Source organism: Crotalus tigris, unplaced genomic scaffold (assembly GCF_016545835.1).
Source record: "Crotalus tigris isolate CLP2741 ecotype Arizona unplaced genomic scaffold, ASM1654583v1 scf7180000017764.6130737, whole genome shotgun sequence".
NCBI lineage: Eukaryota > Metazoa > Chordata > Lepidosauria > Squamata > Viperidae > Crotalus > Crotalus tigris.
Window position 1 is genome coordinate 5,185,563 of NW_024096618.1, and position 18,719 is coordinate 5,204,281.

The 18,719-nt window shown below is 41.2% G+C and overlaps 1 protein-coding gene across 4 annotated transcripts in view; it reads left to right on the forward strand.

Moving 5' to 3' along the window:
• The window catches only part of LOC120307078 (patatin-like phospholipase domain-containing protein 2), a 32,002-nt gene continuing 13,283 nt past the window's right edge, over positions 1-18,719 (forward strand). For 2 of the 4 annotated variants that reach the window (XM_039341355.1, XM_039341356.1), the window contains exons 1-2: positions 1-244; positions 18,255-18,487. In XM_039341355.1, coding sequence (XP_039197289.1) covers positions 58-244; positions 18,255-18,487 — 420 coding nt within the window. In that variant the 5' untranslated portion in view covers positions 1-57. Of the gene's footprint in view, positions 348-7,251; positions 7,384-18,254; positions 18,488-18,719 lie in introns of those variants that run through there. The other 2 variants (XM_039341357.1, XM_039341358.1) reach the window with 2 other exon arrangements.

The following is an 18,719-nucleotide window of genomic DNA, read 5'->3' on the forward strand; positions in this document are numbered from 1 at the left end:
GTGGCAGCCGGTCCGGTGCAAGTTGGGTGGTGGCTCTGCCGCCTTTTGTTAGGCACGATGATGGAGGACGAGGGCGGCTGGAGTGTGTCCTTCGCGGGATGCGGCTTCCTGGGCGTCTACCACATTGGCGTTGCCACCTGCCTGCAGGAGCGCGCCCCTCGCCTCCTTCGCGACGCCCGGTGCATTTATGGGGCCTCGGCGGGGGCGCTGGCCGGTGCTGTCCTCATCGGAGGCGGCTCTCTGGGTGGGTCTGCCCTGCGCCTAGTCGGGAAGAGTCGTGGGGACGCGTCTGCCTGGGGGATCCGGGTCCTAAGGCTCCCGCGTAGGCTGACATGCCTTCGGCTTGGGTAAAGTTGGTCAATTGTGTGTGTGTGTGTGTGTGTGAGAGAGAGAGAGAGTGAAGCTTTGACTAAGTGTTTCTCAACCTTGACAATTTTAAGGCATGTGGACTTCAACTCCCAGAATTCCACAGCCAGCAATGCTGGCTGTGGAATTCTGGGAGTTGAAGTCCACATGCCTTAAAATTGTCAAGGTTGAGAAACACTGGACTAAGTGAACAAAGTCCGGACTTGGGTGAATTCGTGGGAATGGAGAAATCAGAGGTTTATTTTTGGAAGGGGCTGATGTCTGGTAGTTGTGATTGTGGTTTGCCGTTTCGTCCCTGAAGAAATCTAAGGGACCGACATGGAGGCTCCCTCTGATCCTACAGCAACAGCCCTTTAGAGGTAGGCTGACCTGAGAGAGCAAGACTCTGCCCTCTCTTCTAGAGATGTAATACTGGGTGGGTTAGTGGGTTAATTGTGTTAGTGGCCTGATCCGATTAGTTAAGAACGACTGTATTTATCTCAGATGGATTGCTTGACCTTCTCTTTGGCGCTGAAGGTCAGAAATAATGCAATATGGAGAGTTGAATACCTTTGCCACCAGTTCCCCTCAACACTTGTCTCTGTTCACATGTTGTGGTTTACTGCATTGTGGTGAATCCAGCATGGGGTGTTGGCTTGCCATTGTAATGGGTAAATCCTGTTTTATAGCTCAGCCTTTTGTATTCATTTCTGGGTAGTCCCAAAAGAGCTTGGAGGGAATCCAGCCAAAAAAACCTCTTGTTTGCTTTTAGAACTTAATTAACCATATTAAATTTTTCCCAGTTGAAAATGCAATAATGGAGACCTATTCATTAACCCAGAAAGCATGGCTCATTGAGGAAAAATCGAAACATTTTTGCTATCAAGGCTGTGGTTTGGTGATTGGAACAGTCTTTCGTATTATCTTTTTTGGTATTGGGATAAATATTGACCTTTTCCATTCTTTTGATCACTGTCCAGTCTTCCATGCAGTATCAAAGCATTGGCAGTGCTTTTGTTGGCAGTGGCTTCAGCAAGTCTGTAGGAATTCTGTCAGCTCCTGGGGCTTTGTGGTTAGGCAACTAGTTGAGTGTCCACTCTACCTCCTCCCACAGGATATCTGGTAGAACAGTTTCTCCTTGGCCTTGTTTTTTGTTTGTGGAGAAGACTCCTGCGAGTCCCTTGGACTGCAAGGCGTTCAAACCTGTCAGTCCTAGAAGAGATCAACTCTGACTGCTCTTTAGAAGGCCAGATCCTGAAGTTGAAACTCAAATATTTTGGCCACCTAATGAGAAGGAAGGACTCAATGGAGAAGGGCCTAATGCTGGGAAAGATTGAGGGCAATAGAAGAAGGGGACGACAGAGAATGAGGTGGCTGGATGGAGTCACTAAAGCAGTAGGTGTGAACTTAAATGGACTCCAGAAGATGGTAGAGGACAGGAAGACCTGGAGGAACATTGTTCATGGGTCGGACACGATTTCGCAATTAACAACAACAACAACAAAAAGTTCTTCTGCATATTTCCGCCATCTTTCTCTAATTTCTTGTTGGTCATGCAGTTCCTGCCCATCACACCCTCTGACCATATAGCTTTCCTTGCCATAAAGGAGTTTCTGGACTTCTTCACATAATTGAAACACTTGTGTATGACCGGTCATGGCTGCTTCCTCCAGTTTCTTACATTGCTCAGCCTAGTACTTTATCTTTTCTTGCTTCTCTCTGGAACTTTAATGTTCCACATTTCTTCCCTGTCACCAATGGCTTTTGCTTTCCTTCTTGCTTCTGCTGTCTTTATTGCAGCTTCTGATATTCAGCTGGCTAATTTCTTTGGCTTTTTGTATGTAATATATTCTTGGGCTACTTCAGTGATGATGGTTGTTTTCATTTCCCCCCATAGCTCATCTGCTTGTCTTTCTATAATATTGAGAAGTCCAAATCTGTTCTTGACTTCAACTGCAAATGCTGAGCAAATCTTCTCGATGTCAAATTTTTGAATTCTGGGTGGTGGTTTGCAACACCTGAACTTTTCCTTGGCAGTTAACAGTTCATGATCTGATCCACAATCTGTACCAGGGAATGTTTTCACAGCAAGGATGGAACTTTCCCACTTCTTTTGACATAATATGTAGTTGATTTGGTTTCAGTGTTCTCTAATTGCTGAAGCCTAAGTCGCCATTTGTGTTGTTCAATCCACATGATCTTTCTGCTTAGCTGTTGTTTGTGGCATAGCTGAATCAGATGTTCTCCTGCCTCATTTTTGTTCCACAAGGCCAGACTTGCCAGTGATCCCCTTTGCTTCCATTTCTCCCACTTTTGCATTGAGATCTCCAATATTATAGATAATGTCTTTCTTTGTTTCAGAGTTTTCTGAGTTTCAGCATAGAATTCTTTGATGTTCTCCCATTGCCGAGTCTGCAGTGAGAGTGTGAACTTGCAGAATCGTTATGTTGCAAGGTTTTCCATCGATATGTGTTGCCATCATCCTGTCACTGAAAACTTTCTGTGGTTTTGCTCACTTTTTTAATGTAATATGAAACCTACTCCTATTCTGATGGTATCATTGCCAGAGTATACAATATGACCATCATAGTTGAAGAAGCCAAAGCCAGTCTGATGAGCATCACTGATGCCTAGTATATCAATGTTGAGCCTATTCATTTTGTTTTTAACAGTGTTCAGTTTTCCTAGATTTAAGCCATTGATGTTCCATGTTCCCAATTTTGAACAGTGGAGAGCTCTTTTTTCACTAGGAGTTGTTGTCAATGGCTGGAGGGCCATTAGGATTTATCCCATCTGCATTAAGGATGTTCCTGCTAGTACAGTGGTTCTCAACCTGTGGGGTCGGGACCCCATTTGGGGTCGAACAACCATTTCACGGGGGTCGCCAAACAACGCAGTCCGCCATTTCCCCCCCCTTTTCCTTAGCTGTGCTACTCCCTTTTATTCTATTGGCTTTTGAAAGCCAATAGAATAGACTCTCTTGAATAGAGTCTAATTCTATTGGCTTTCAAAAGCCAATAGGAATTGTCCAGGCTGTCTCTGCCCTGCTGAGCCCGCCAAAAGTCCCATTCTGCAAACGGTGCTGCACCAGTTGAGTAGTCCTACGACTTACGACCGGTTGGGGGTCGCGGCATTAAAAAGGTTGAGAACCACTGTGCTAGTATGATAGTGTTTTTGCTCTTCTCCTGCAGCTTTATTGGTACTTCCTAGCCAGGGCAACATACTGCTCGATACCATAACTCCCACATCCTTTCCAGAAAGGTTTTGGGCAGAGAAAACTGGAGTAGGTCACCAGGTCTTGCTCCAGGCCAGAACCGTGTTGGTCAGTATAATAGGCTTATACCAGCGGTGTCAAACTGCGTCACCAGGAAACCACGCCCATCCTATTGCCGGCAATGGAGAAAAAGCTCCGATATGTCATGTGACGTCACGAGTTTGACATGTCTGGCTTATACTGTTCACCTTCACCACCAGGGTAAGGTATTGTTGGGCTTTGGGGGAGGGTAGGGGCAAAATGAACTATAATACCTTAATATTAGGTTTATATACTAGTAGTTGTTAATATAGTTGAAGCAATTGCCTTCCTACAAGCAGCTGACACAGATTTATATAATCCTGCAGATGGCAGCCATTTTGAGAGCGTTTCTTTTTAACTAGATCCTTCCAGGTCTTCAGCACTGTTTCTTTCTTTGAATTCAGTTTTGTAAACTGAATGTTTCAGTTCTTTAATTTTAAGGCTGCCTGACTTCTCGAAGATTGGGCGGCTTGCAATTAAACGGAAGAGAAAGATAGAATATAGCTGACTGAAAGACCACTTCCATATCATAGAAAACCCAAACATAAGGACTGGGCAAATCCCATGCCCTGAGCATCCTTATAAATGTCTTGCTATTGATATGGATCTTGTAATGGTGCTGAAAGTCCAAGTTTTCTTCTGGATCAGCTGCAACCCTCTGAAGAGCCTGTGAGGCCCTTCTTACTGTGTATTGAAATACAGATATGTTAACCGCCGCCTGTGTTATTAATACCATGACAGAATACCTGAGATTCCGGTTTTTTTACTTATATTGGAGGCTTCTTAAGAAAGGAGTACTGTTTGTACAGGTACAGATAAGGAAGTACTATATGTACAGGTAATCTTCAACTTAGAACCATACGTTATAGCCTATTACAGTCATTAAGTCATGATGTTTGTAAAGTGGGTCACCCTAATGACCAACCTGATTTGTAGTTATCTTTTTTGATGCAGTCCTTAAACCAATTTGCCATGGGCCTGTTTGGCTAAAACCATAGGTAAATGCCAGTTTTTCCAGAAATCTTGTAAAATGTCATGTGACTGTAGGACATTGTAAATGGCCATAAATGTGGGCCAGTTGCCGAGTGCCTGAAATACAGTCATGTGACCATGGAAGGGGGGAAGCAGTTGAAACTTTGGAACTGGGTCCTAAGTACCCCTGGGAAGGGCTATAGTAACTTTGAATAGTTGCTAAGGGGAGGACTATCTGTATGCCTGGCAATTTTGCCTGTGAGTAGGACTACCCTTAAGATTAGGGGGTGGGGAAATCACGTTAAATTCAGTTTTCAATGCTGCATATTTATTGAAGAATCAAAATAACCAAGAATTTAGTGAGCACTATCTAATTAACAAGAAGAATAGGGCTCTCCAGTAGCACTGCTGGGCCTTTATTTATCACCAACTGCTTAAAAACAAAGTGAATTTCCCTGGAGTCAGGGTTTCTAGTAAGTGTGAATAAGAGGTAGTAGTTTTCAAGAAGAGATGTTTAAACTAATCAAGTAGCAGCAATTTGGATGACGAGATCAGATTTTTCACAGAAAATTCCTGTTTAGCTTTGGGTTAGATCAGGGGTCCCCAACCTTTTGGGCACCAGGGACTGGTTCTGTGGAGAGAGGTTTTTCCGCGGACCAGAGGGGGCGTGATTTTGTATGCTGCCTGCATCCTGTGGATGGGGCTTTCCTTGTTTGTGCGGACTGGTTGCTGGCATGCTGCAGCCTGGTACTGATCCACGGACCGGGGGGTTGGGGACACCTGAGCTAGATGATAGGTAAATTCAGCTCAAGCTGTGGCTTCATAATTGTGTATTGGACTGATTTATTTATTTATTTATTTATGAGACTTATATACCGCTTTAAGTGCAAGCACTCTCTAAGCGGTGTACACCAGTAAGCAATGTATATATATATTTACATTGCCCCCAACAATCTGTACAATCTGATTCCAAAAAGTTGAGCAGGAAACCCCAGAAAATGCCAGAAATTCTGGAAGAAGACAGAGATGACCACCTCGGCATTATTGCCAAGAAATCAAACTAGGTATATTTTATTACCGATCATTTTGCTTGCTAAATTTATGGAATAAAAATACAGGTAGTCCTCGACTTACGACCAAATTGAGCCCCAAATTTCTGCTGTTAAGAGAAACATTAAGTGAATTTTGCCCCATTTTACAACCTTTCTTGCCACAGTTAAGTGAATCACTGCAACTGATAAATTAGTAACACGGTTAAGTGAATCTGGCTTCCCCATTGACTTTGCTTGTCAAAAGGTCGCAAAAGGGGATCACATTATCCTGGGACACAGCAACGGTCATAAATATGAACCAGTTGCCAAGCATCTGAATTTTGATCATGTGATCATGGGGTTGCTACAAAGGTCGTAAGTGTGAAAAACGGTCATAAGTCACTTTTTTTCAGTGCCATTGTAGCTTTGAATGGTCACTGAACTGTTGTAAGTCAAGGACTACTTGTATTCTAGAAATATAAAAATTCCCTGTTTATGAAGGAAGTTATATGAATGTGTCTGGCACTGTTTATACGTAGAGCATTTTGTCTTGGTTAACTGAGGTATTTCAGCTTTCATTTCTAACCTTCAATGTTCTTTGAAATTGGTGTCATTTTACAAATACAGCAATTCCCTCCCATTTAAGGGCAATCCATAGTTAAGAATACAGCCTGTTGTACAAAATTGGTTCAAGTTTATTACATAATACTACCTAAGTAGTATTATTTAATAATACTGTTCTGGTTTACATACAAATTTGACATAAGGGCAGACCTTGAGAAAGGAACTCATTCTTAAACTAGGGACTGTACAATATAGCCATTTAATTTAACAATTCTAAAACCACTTTTCTCAGGATAAAGTTTAAAATATGAGATCAAGGATTAGGTCCACTTTATCTCTCTGAATTCATTGAACACACTGGGAAAATTACTAATAGAGAAGAATTAGTAGGTTTATTTCATTCCATCTATCTAAAATGTCTGAAAAAATGTAATCAAATGGACTCTTTTCCCAATATAATAAAAATACTGCTAAAAAGATTCAGCTACAGAGATGGTTCTCAAAATTGTCTACCCCTGATATTGCATTTCACAGTAGGGACAGGGAACTGGAAATGCATAACTTCATGTACACATAATGCTTTCATATATGTGTGCCTATAAGTATATGAGTGAAAGTTATTTTCTCCCATTCTTTGTCTCAAGACTAGTGCAAATTTAGCAGTGGCTCAGAGAGATTCAGCACAAGATAAACTTGAGACATCTGGATAGTCTAGTTCTAGTTCTGGATCCTCATCTAGTAATTTAAAAGAAAAAATGGGCAGAGATAATGTGAATTTCATTCAAGGAGTATTGGTGGGTGTTTGGGGCCAAATACCTGCAGTTTTTGTTGATTCTTCAAGATATGTTTAACATATTAAAGTGAGTGGCTCTGTCATTTTTGCAGATTCTGTTCATTCTGAAAACATCTCTTCACTTTCAGGTGTATCCAAAACTCTGCAAATTGAAGGTGGCTTTCCTCTTAGGTTCCTTTACAGCAGTGTTTCTCAACCTTGACCATTTTAAGGCATGTGGACTTTAACTCCCAGAATTCCACAGCCAGCAATGCTGGCTGTGGAATTCTGGGAGTTGAAGTCCACATGCCTTAAAATGGTCAAGGTTGAGAAACACTGCTTTACAGAGCCTTGGACTCTTCTGTCATCCCAAAAGTGAGAGGATTTTTCTGCTCCACTTCGAGGTACAGAGTACCTGATGGACGTATGTTTCTCTGCCTATCTCTCTTAGCAACATGCTTAAGGTTATTCTCCATGATTTAATTATCTTCTTGCTAAGAAGATTTAATGAAATTTGGATGGTTTCTTTAGTACAGTAGCCTCTTCAGAATAGGCATGGAAGAGTTTATTCTGTGACTGTTTCTATTTCAGGAGGCTAACCAAATGGGGAAACCAAGTGCTAGTGGAATTGGGAATTACAAACCTGGACATACTTGATTTTAACACATTTAGATGGTTATATTAATACCAAAAAAAAAGAGAGAGAAAAATGGATTGGTTGAGATTACTTAAGAAGGAAATGTCCCAAGTTACATAAGTGGGTAACTTTTCCTGTTTGAGTAAATATTTGTATTCTCATGAAATATTTTTGTTAAGAATAGCCAGTTAAGTTCATGAGGAATTAATATTACATAATAAGCCCTACCTACATTTTTGTCAGCGGCTTTAGTCATGCTATTATAAATCTAAGGTAGAAAATAAAAATGAATTACACATGACTGAAGACTAGAAGTTTGAAACATGTTCCAAACATTACAATACCTGAAAGTTATAACGTAAGAAAATACATATAATAGAGCCTTTCATCTGCTTCCTTGTATTCTTAATAGATTCTGAGTGTGAAGTAGAGTGGAATTTCATATTTTATAAATGGTCTATCTCAGTGGTTCTCAACCTTTTTAATGCCGCGACCCCCAACCGGTCGTAAGTCGAGGACTTTCCCTGCCCGGGAGCGCAGCACATGCGTGGTGCCGCCCCCTGAGCCGGCCGAGGCGTAGCTGGCAAGCAGCAGAGACGGCGCAGGCCAACCAACGGCTGGGCCACCAGCTGGCCCAGCCCAAGGGAGGTAAGGCACCCACCGGGCCCCACACGTGCCAGCAACCCTCCCTGCGCCTGCCGGCCTCCCACCTCCCACGCCTGGCCCTCTTTTACTTACATTTTTAGTAGTTGCTCAGCAGGGAGGGATGGAAACTTCCAGACAGTTCGCCTTCGCTGCAGACAACTTGCAGCACCGTTTGCAGAATGGGACTTTTGGCGGGCTCAGCAGGGCAGAGACAGCCTGGACAATTCCTATTGGCTTTTGAAATCCACTAGAATTAGACTCTATTCAAGAGAGTCTATTCTATTGGCTTTCAAAAGCCAATAGAATAAAAGGGAGTAGCACAGTTAAGGAAAAGGGAAAAAAATGGCGGACTGTGTTGTTTGGCGACCCCCGTGAAATGGTCGTTCGACCCCAAATGGGGTCCCGACCCACAGGTTGAGAACCACTGGTCTATCTGGTCTTTTTAAAATAAAGCATTTTTTATTTCCAGTACACCTGGAGGCTTTGATTTGGTTTATAGATTAACTGTAATTTTCATGTAGATGTTTTAAGCTTTCATTTGGGTATATTAATATTACTCCTTGCAAATTAAATACAATTTAAAATTTTAAAAATCCAAGAGGATGTTACAAACGTACAGAGGGTTTACCCTCCGTATCCCTCATAGAGAAAGTCTGATGGAGCTTTCAAATATGCATGAATACAGTAGGAGGTTAGTAGGTAATTGGGGCAGAGTGTACCCTGCAAAAATATCAACTCTTAACTGTCAGCCTTGACCTGTCAATATGCTTTTCTCTTCTGCTGGAAATTGCCCAGATCAACAAGGTTGTGATTCAGTATAATATTTGCCAAGTGCAGAAGCTGTTTTAAGCATTGCAGACATAAAATAAACAAGAGTTCAGGATGGTCTGCAAAAGCAGTTCTATTTGCGTCCAGTGACAAGGATGCCTGGCTCTGGTCATCAACCCAGTTGGGATTTTTCCGGAGATGAATGAGATGAAGAACTATAGCCCATTTCACATTTTATATTCACATATTTGTGATTAGACTTTAACAGTTGGGAGAAGATGGAATAACCAAGTACCAGTTCTGCCAGAAATATGGACAATTTCAAGAGAAGCTAAGGTACAAAAACACACTGACACACTCAGAGCAAGGACAAGATGATGGAACATCAAACAATCCTAAATTGGTGTTTCTCAGTTGAAGTCCACACATTTTAAATTTATCAAAGTTGAGAAGCACTGTCCTAAATGATTAAGACATTGGAATAGTTAAGTTACCATGCTCCGAAAATATAGTGGATATTTAGTGGATAGAGCCCTGGTGGTGCAGTGGTTAGAACAGTGGTTCTCAACCTTTTTAATGCCGCGACCCTCAACCGGTCGTAAGTCAAGGACTACTCAACCGGTCGTAAGTCGAGGACTACTCAACTGGTGCAGTACCATTTGCAGAATGGGACTTTTGGCGGGCTCAGCAGGGCAGAGACAGCCTGGACAATTCCTATTGGCTTTTGAAAGCCAATAGAATTAGACTCTATTCAAGAGTAGCACAGCAAAGGAAAAGGGGAAAAAAAATGGCAGACTGTGTTGTTTGGCGACCCCCGTGAAATGGTCATTCGACCCCAAATGGGGTCCCGACCCACAGGTTGAGAACCACTGGGTTAGAATGTAGTATTGCAGGCTAATTCTGCTGACTGCTGATGGCCATCAGTTTGGCAGTTCAAATCTCACTGGCTCAGGGTTGACTCAGCCTTCCATCCTTCTGAGGTCAGTAAAATGAGAATCCAGACTGTTGGGGGCAGTAAGCTGACTCTGTAAACCACTTAGAGGGGACTGTAAAGCACTGTGAAGCGGTATATAAGTCCAATTGCTGTTGCTGTATAAAAAGTCTAAACGCCCCTGTTAAAATGCCAGGTTTTTGAGATGCAAAAAAATCAGACCAACCTACAGTATGTAACTTCAGAATTCTTTCCACCTTTAATATAACATATAAACTGTACAATTCAATTGAAAAACAAATATTTTAAGGGGAAGAAAAACAAAAAATTACAATAACATGGTTGCATCAAAATGCATACCCTTAAAGCAGGGGTAGTCAATCTTGACTCTTTTGTGACTCGTGGACTTCAATTCCCAGAATTCCTGAGCCAGCTTAGGGATTCTGGGAGTTGAAGTCCACGAGTCATAAAAGAGCCAAGGTTGACTACCTCTGCCTTAAAGTAATACTTTGCTGAAGCAACTTTTGATTTTATGACAGCCTTTAATCTTTTGGGGTAGAAGCCTATCAGCAAGGCACATCTTCCTTTGGGAAACTTTGCCCTCTCTTCCTTGCAAAAGTGTTCCAAATCTGTCAGATTGTGAGGGCATTTCCTGTGTATAGCGCTGTTCATTACATAACCCCACAGATTTTCTGTTGTTATCAGGTCTGGGCTCTGACTGGGCCATTCCAAAATTTTAATCTTCTGGTGAAGCCATTCCTTTGTTGATTTGGAGGTATGCTTTGGGTTGTTGTGTTGAAAGGTGAAATTCCTCTTCAGCTTCAGTGTTTTGGCATTTGTGCCAAAAATGAGTGATATCTGGAACTGTTTCATGATTGGATAATTTGTCCCAATTCCAGCTGAAGAAAAGCAGTATACTGCTGACACTGCCATGCTTCACTCTGGGAATGGTACACATCTGGGGATGCGCAGTGTTGTTTTTGCACCACATATACTTTTTGGGAATTATGGCCAAAAAGTTCAACCGTGTCATCTCTGATCATAACACATTTTGCCACATACTTTTGTCAGACTTGATGTAGTTTTTGCTTGGGGTTTTTTTTTTTTGGGTAGGAAAAGGCTTGCATCCTGCCACCCTATGAAGAATATGAAAAATTGTTATTACATGTGATACTCCAGAGTTCCCCAACATTTCCACCTTTGCAGATTAGCGGGGGGGAGCAGATGGTTTTGTTTGAGCAGCTGGCAAGTGTGCGTACACATGCACAGCTTCATTTGCGCGAATGGCAGGCAAAGCACCCGCGCTTGCACGAATGGAGTGCGCTTGCCCACTGCTACAGCGGCCCGGGTGCGAACAGCTCACAGCCCAGTAGTGGTCCGCAGCCCAGGGGTTGGGGACCCTGTGATACACAACCATTACAGATAGTCCTTGGCTTAGAACAGTTTACTGGCTGTTTGAAGTTACAATGGACCTGAAAAAAGTGAGTTTTTCAGACTTACGACCATTGCAACATCCTATGGTGATGTGATCAAAATTCAGAAGCTTGGGAAGTGACTCATGTTTATGATAGTTACAGTGTCCTGGGGTCATGCAGTCTTTTGCAACCTTCTAACAATGTGATCAAAATTCAGTAGCTTGGGAAGTGACTCATGTTTATGATAATTGCAGTGTCCTGGGATCATGCAGTCTTCTTTTGCAACCTTCTAACAAGCAAAGTCAATGGAGAAGCCCGATTCCCTTAACAACCGTGTTGTTAACTGTAATGATTCACTTAAAGACTGTGGGACAAGAAAGATCACAAAAATTCATTTAATTTCTCAGCAACATATATTTGGGGCTCAATTGTGGTTGTAAGTTGAGGACCATCAATACTTGTCACATATTCCTGCAGCTCTTTTAATGTTGCTGTAGGCCTCCTAGCAGCTCCTTCAACCAATTTTCTTGTTATTTCATCAATTTAGGAGAGACATACAGTTCTTGGTAATGTAACTGTTGTGCCCTATTTTCTCCACTTGTTGATAACTGTCTTCACTGTGTTCCATGGTATATCCAATGCCTTGGAAAAGTTTTTGTACCCTTCTCCTGACTGATATCTTCCAACAATGAGATCCCTTTTGCTGCTTTGGAAACTCTTGGAAACTCATGGTTTTTGCTATGAGAGACAACTGAGTAAATGTGAGAAAAATTCGACCATAGCTGAATTTTATATGGGTTGGATCAGAGTCACTTTAATTGATGGCAGGTGTCTACTGATTACTATTTAACATCAGTTTGAATGTGATTAGTTAAATCCAGTGGTGGGATTCAGCCGGTTCTCACCAGTTCAGGAGAACCGCTAGCTAAATTTTCCTGAATTAGGAGAAGCGGCTTGCTTCTGGAAGTCCAGTCTAGGCCTTGGAGGCCTGGAGAAGGCCTCCCAGGTCTAGAATGGCCCACCAATAAATTCAAGGACTGTAAAAGCAAACAGAGAGAAAATAATATTTTTGAAAGAAATCTATTATAGGATCTATACGATGGGTAAGAAGAATACATAGTTGTGTCATGAAGTCCTCAAAAGATGGACCAGAGTTGAAGGAGCTTTACTTTGCTTCATTACTGCACCTTAAAATGAGTCAGGAGACCTAGTTTGCTGACCTAATTTGCTGAAACAATTAAGATATTGGGCTAGAAACGGAAGCGGTGAGTTCTAATCCTGCCTTGGATATTACACCAGCTGTCATGCCTCCATCTGAGCCTGACTCAGAGGAAGACATGGAGTTCCCTGTTGAGGCCCAGGAGGGCGTGTCTGTGGCTTTGGGGGACTGTGGGGAAGAGCAGGCTGAGGTAGGCCAGGGCCCTTCAGGTTTGGAACAGGGAAGGCAGAGTTCAGGCGAGGAGCAAGGCCCCTCCACACCTGATCCTAGAGCAGTGGTTCTCAACCTGTGGGTTGGGACCCCATTTGGGGTCGAATGACCATTTCACGGGGGTCGCCAAACAACGCAGTCCGCCATTTTTTTCCCCCTTTTCCTTAGCTGTGCTACTCCCTTTTATTCTATTGGCTTTTGAAAGCCAATAGAATAGACTCTCTTGAATAGAGTCTTATTCTATTGGCTTTCAAAAACCAATAGGAATTGTCCAGGCTGTCTCTGCCCTGCTGAGCCCGCCAAAAGTCCCATTCTTCAAACAGTGCTGCACCAGTTGAGTAGTCCTTGACTTACGACCGGTTGAGTAGTCCTCGACTTACGATTGGTTGGGGGTCGCGGCATTAAAAAGGTTGAGAACCACTGTCCTAGAGCAAGGAGAGCAGAGAGGAGGAGAGAACAACATAGGCAGGCTCAATTGCTCGGGAGGAGAGCGGCCTGCCCCACTCCACAAGGCACACCTGGGGATTAAGATTTAAGGAGACGCTGTGGGGTGGGGCATTTGCCGGGAACAAACATGGGATCTTGAGATTGTTCTGACTTGTGCTCTTGTAACCTGGACACTTTGTATTCCGGACCAGTTTGTTTCCTGATTCACAACCACAGACTACATTCCTGATCTCTCCTTGCAGTCTGCAGTTTGCAGTTTGCAGGCAAGCTGAGAGTTAAAAGGATTCTTTACGTTTTCTTGTTATCTGTCTTGCCTTAAGAACAGTGTAAACTTCCCTGGCTGTATTGTTTGAACTCGTGCCAGCATATGTGGGGGCTTTTGGGTGAACATTGGCAGTGATTAAAAAGACTATTGCTTTTTTTTTTTAAATTATTTTTTATTTTTCCAAACTCTCCCCCCTACATATACCGTGATATTTATCAGATGTTAACATACCTTCTTTTTACATTCATATATAAGATGCTTTTAATAAAATGAAATAAATACATACACATGACTTTTGGTGTTGCTCGCCCATTTCCTCTTTCACTGTATCTACACTCCTTCTCTACCTTCTTTCTCCCTTTCTTCTCTTCCCTACTTCCCTCTTCTTCCTCTCCTCTCCTTCACCACTCTCCTCCCCTTTCTCCCCACTTCTCCTTTTCTCCTCCAACCTTCCTACTTCCTTCTCCCCTCCTTTACTCTTTTCTCTCTCCTCTCCTTTCTTCCCTCTCATCCCTCTTCAGATACAATTCAGGGGTAATGAAAAAGACTATGGCTCTTGCCAGCTGATTGCTTTGCCTCTGTTCGGGGCCCTGGGCCAGTCACCTTCTCTCAGCCCTGGGAAGAAGAAGGCAGAGGCAAACCATTTCCCAAAATGCCCCTTTTCATTTTTATTATTATTATTATTATTTTTGATTGAGCCATCTCTTTACAGGTCAAACTCCTTTTGGAAAGTTTGACTTTAACTTCTTCTCTGGAAGTGAAGCAGAGGACAGAAGTTGTGACTGGGATAGAGCATCCCTAATAAAATGCAAACATGCCTTTTCCTGATTGGGTCAGGAAAATAAGCTGAGCCTCAGCTGATAACTTGGGGCAATTTCCTTATCTCCCTCTGCCAAATAGGTTACTGCAGGGCATTCACTTACCAGATTCCTGGACAGATTTTGCTGGGTTAACAAATTCCCCAATGACAACATCTAATCTAGAAAAAAGCTGGGAAGGTCATTGGTTAAGCAAACTCTTCGATAAGCAACCAAAGTATATCTTTCATTGTGGCTAATTTGGAAGGGAAGTCTCTCATCTCTTAACAGCCAAACTCTGCTATTACACTTTTATTCAGATTCAGCCTTGCCAAAAAATAAAAATAAAAATCTGTGAATATAAAGGACCTAGATCCATAAAAGACTCCCTCTTTTTTTTTTAAATACTCCCTCTGATGAATGATTATTCATTAGTAGACTTGTGATGTCTTAATTGTCCGATCAAATTTATTACAGCCGTGAGGGCAGATGCAAGCAAAATATTTAATATAATAAATATTACATCCTTCTACATAACTGTATAACAGAAAAACATCTGCAGTAGAATTCTAAGAATAATTAAGAATAAAGATACTAAAATAAATCCAGATTAAAATACTATTATATATACTATTATATAGTATATGTATATATATATATGTATATATATATACATACATACATATATATGTATATATATACATATATATATATATATATATATATATATATATATATATATATACATACATACATACATACATACATATATATATATGTATGTATAGGTCTTTGATTATTCGGGTTTTCTCCCACGTAAAATTGGAAGTGTCTTGGCGACGTTTCGTTGAAACGTCGCCAAGACACTTCCAATTTTACGTGGGAGAAAATCCGAATAACCAAAGACCTACATACAAACACCCGCGAAAACCTCAGAAAACAAATATATATATATATATGTATATGTATATGTATATGTATATGTATATGTATATGTATATATTGACTTACAACCATTTGTTTTGTGACCGGAGTAACAATGAAAAAAATGACTTATGACCATTTCTCACATGATGTGCAACTTCCCCATGGTCACATGATCAAAGTTCAGATGCTTGGCAACTGACATGTATTTATGGCAGTTGCAGTGTACCTGGGTCATGTGATCAGCTATTGGGACCTTCTGATAAGCAAAGTCAATGCGGAAACAGATTCATTTAACATTCGTGTTACTAATTTAACAACTGCAGCAATTCACTTAACTGTGGCAAGAAAGATCATAAAATGGGACAGAACTCACTTAGCAACTGTCTTGCTTAGCAACGGAAATTTTGGGCTCAATTTTGATTACAAATAGAGGACCACCTGTAAGAAGTTCCAAATCTAAGTAATGGTATGGCATTTTGCACAAATGGTAGCACAAAGCTAGGTGATTTAAGAGATTATTTTTGAGTCCTTTTCTGAAAAAAAAAATACTTTTTTTTAGGTATTTTGTTTGTACCTGGCCTTCTTGTCTGTATGTTGTCAAACCATATTTTGGGGGAGCTGTTGTTGCTTGAAGAATTAATCCCTGTTGCTTTTTCATTATGTGTTTTTTTTTTTAAAAAAATACTTTATAGTAGAGTATTTCAGTTTCATTTAAAGTATTACTTGGATTGATGTTTCCAACTAAAGCAACGAAGAATTCGTCAGTATATTGTTAGTATACATAGATATTTCACCTAATACTGGTAAAAATTACAGATATAGATTGCATTTTTTAAAAAAAACAAATACTATTGTTGTGGACGGGATTGTAAATTAATCCTGAGTTTCAAATGTGCTTGTTGATTCAAGAGTTGGGTCCCCTGATTTGAGGGTGAGAGTAAAAAGATATATTTTTGATAACGAAGAGAAGGACAAGGGGGGACATGATAGCAGTATTCCAATATCTCAGGGGCTGCCATAAAGAAGAGGGAATTAAGCTATTTTCCAAAGCATCTGAAGGCAGGACAAGAAACAACGGGTGGAAACTAATCAAGGAGAGAAGCAACCTAGAACTATGGAGAAACTTCCTGACAATGAGAACAATTAATCAGTGGAACAACCTGCCTCCAGAAGCAGTAAATGCTCCAACACTGGAAGTTTTTAAGAAGAGACTGGACAGCCATTTGTCCGAAATGGTGTAGGGTTTCCTGCCTGAGCAGGGGGTTGGACTAGATGACCTCCAAGGTCCCTTCCAACTTTACTACTATTATTATAGGTATTAAAACCAGCCAGATTTTGTAGTTTCTGACACTAAATTAGCCATCCTTATTTGGAAGTAGCATAATTGTCCATAATTGTCTGTCCATGAGCAATGCTCGAAAGTTGTTTAACACAGAGGTCCCCAAGTTTTTGGGCACCAGGGACCGCTTCCATGTGGAGAGGTTTTTCTGTGGACCGGAGGATGTGTGGTTTTGTGTGCTGCTTGTATCCCATGGATGGGGATTTGTTTGTGTGGACCGATTGTTGGCATGCTGCGGCCTGGTACTGGTCCACAGATTGGGGGTTGGGGACCCCTGGTTTAACACATAGAGGCAAGTCCAATTTGCCTATTGTTCAGAAGCAATGATAAAAAACCTAGGAAGGAAGCAAACAGCCTCTCCTGCAGCCAATATTCAGAAATGCAGGAGAGAGCTCTTGATAAACTGGGAAGAAATCCCATTCCAGCAGACTGGCAGATGAGCAATCAGCCAATTTCCCTCTCCCTGGCACCCATCTTATTGTCTAGCCTGGTGACAAATTATATCCAGGAAAGCAATCAAGGTCAGTCAACTTTAGAAGCCAACAGCTTTGATCATCGTTTACAAGATAATACGTATTTCTTTTAAAAATTAAATAAAGTCAGGCCTAGGAGATTATCTGTTCATGCCAACCTAGGTTCCCTCATGTAGAGATTGGTTTTCTTTAGTTGAAAAGAAAGTGTGTCCTGGCCCACTTTGGGTACCAGCCATTAGCTGAGGCAGATCTGAAGATGCCAGATGCCAGATTTTCCATGAGATGCTAAGCTGCCCCAGTAGGTTTGCTTCATTGTAGATAACTACAGATTCCCTCCAAAACTTGGGCATGCACAGTGCTGCCTTTTAGCAATCTTTGGCCAATTGGCAAGAGAAATATTTACCAATAGAATCCTAATTTATCTTGCATCACATACAAACATCTTAAGTTAGCTGAGTACCAGATTGGATACCCCGTCAAGAAGATGGCATTTCTCTTGAACAAGTTAAGCTCCCAACTCCCCCCCCCCTTTTTTTTGGAACAAGTTTTATTAGTTTTTTAATTTTTATATCAAGGCGCTTAGGAAACAACATGGTGATAGGGTAATCAATCATCCAAAAACCAAATCGTACATGTATAGCTCAGGTTAATTCCTTAAATAGTCCCTCTCTATTTTCCTCAATTAATATAACATATTTAAATTAATAAATTTCTAAATAAAATTCAATCAATCAAAAGAGTTATCAATAACATTTCACCCCTTTGTTGAGCTCCAAATGGCATTGGGGTCCTAGGTAGATTCACTTGGAACCACAGAGAGGAGGGCAGAGAGAAAAGTTACAAAATGGAAATCAGGTAGGGAATCAGATCACAGAAATTAGTTGCAATTATATATTTTTTCTCCGGTTAAAATGAGACCAGTTTTCACTTGCTGATGTTTTAATTGGACAGAGAAAAACTGCAGCTCATTCAGCAGATGAATGACTTCTTGAAATAATTCAGATAAGAGTTTTCTCTCAGATTTTTATATGATTTCAGATGCCTGCATATGAAAGGATAAACATATTAATCTGGATAGTATTAATAAAATCAGGTGGTGTGATTTGTTAGCTTTGGAATATTTTTAAACATGTTTTGGAGAAAACATGCATTTGGTAAGAAAAATCTGACATTTTGTCTTATGCTGGTTATATATCTTTCAGCGCAAGCGTGTGCAGATGTTCTGGATCTAGCTAAAGAAGCCAGGAAACGGAATCTTGGTCCTCTTCACCCTTCCTTCAATGTGATGAAAATAATAAGAGATGGCCTCTACAAAAATCTCCCTGAAAACTGTTACAAATTGTTATCAGGGAAACTTTCAATTTCACTAACAAGAGTGTCTGATGGGGAAAACGTATTAATATCCAATTTTAATTCTAAAGAAGAAGTTGTGCAGGTACGTTCTAGTTTTTTTTTTACCATGTCATATTTACAAACATGGGGCTCACCAAAATACTCCTGTCCAGGGGTGGGATTCAAATATGCGAACAACTGGTTCTCTGTATGGATGCCGCTTCCGGAAGTTCATTCTGGGCCTGGACAACAAAAAATTAGCTATTAGTTCTGCCGAAGTGCTACGAACCGGCTGAATCTCACCACTGCTCCTCTCCCTAGGATTCTGATAATTT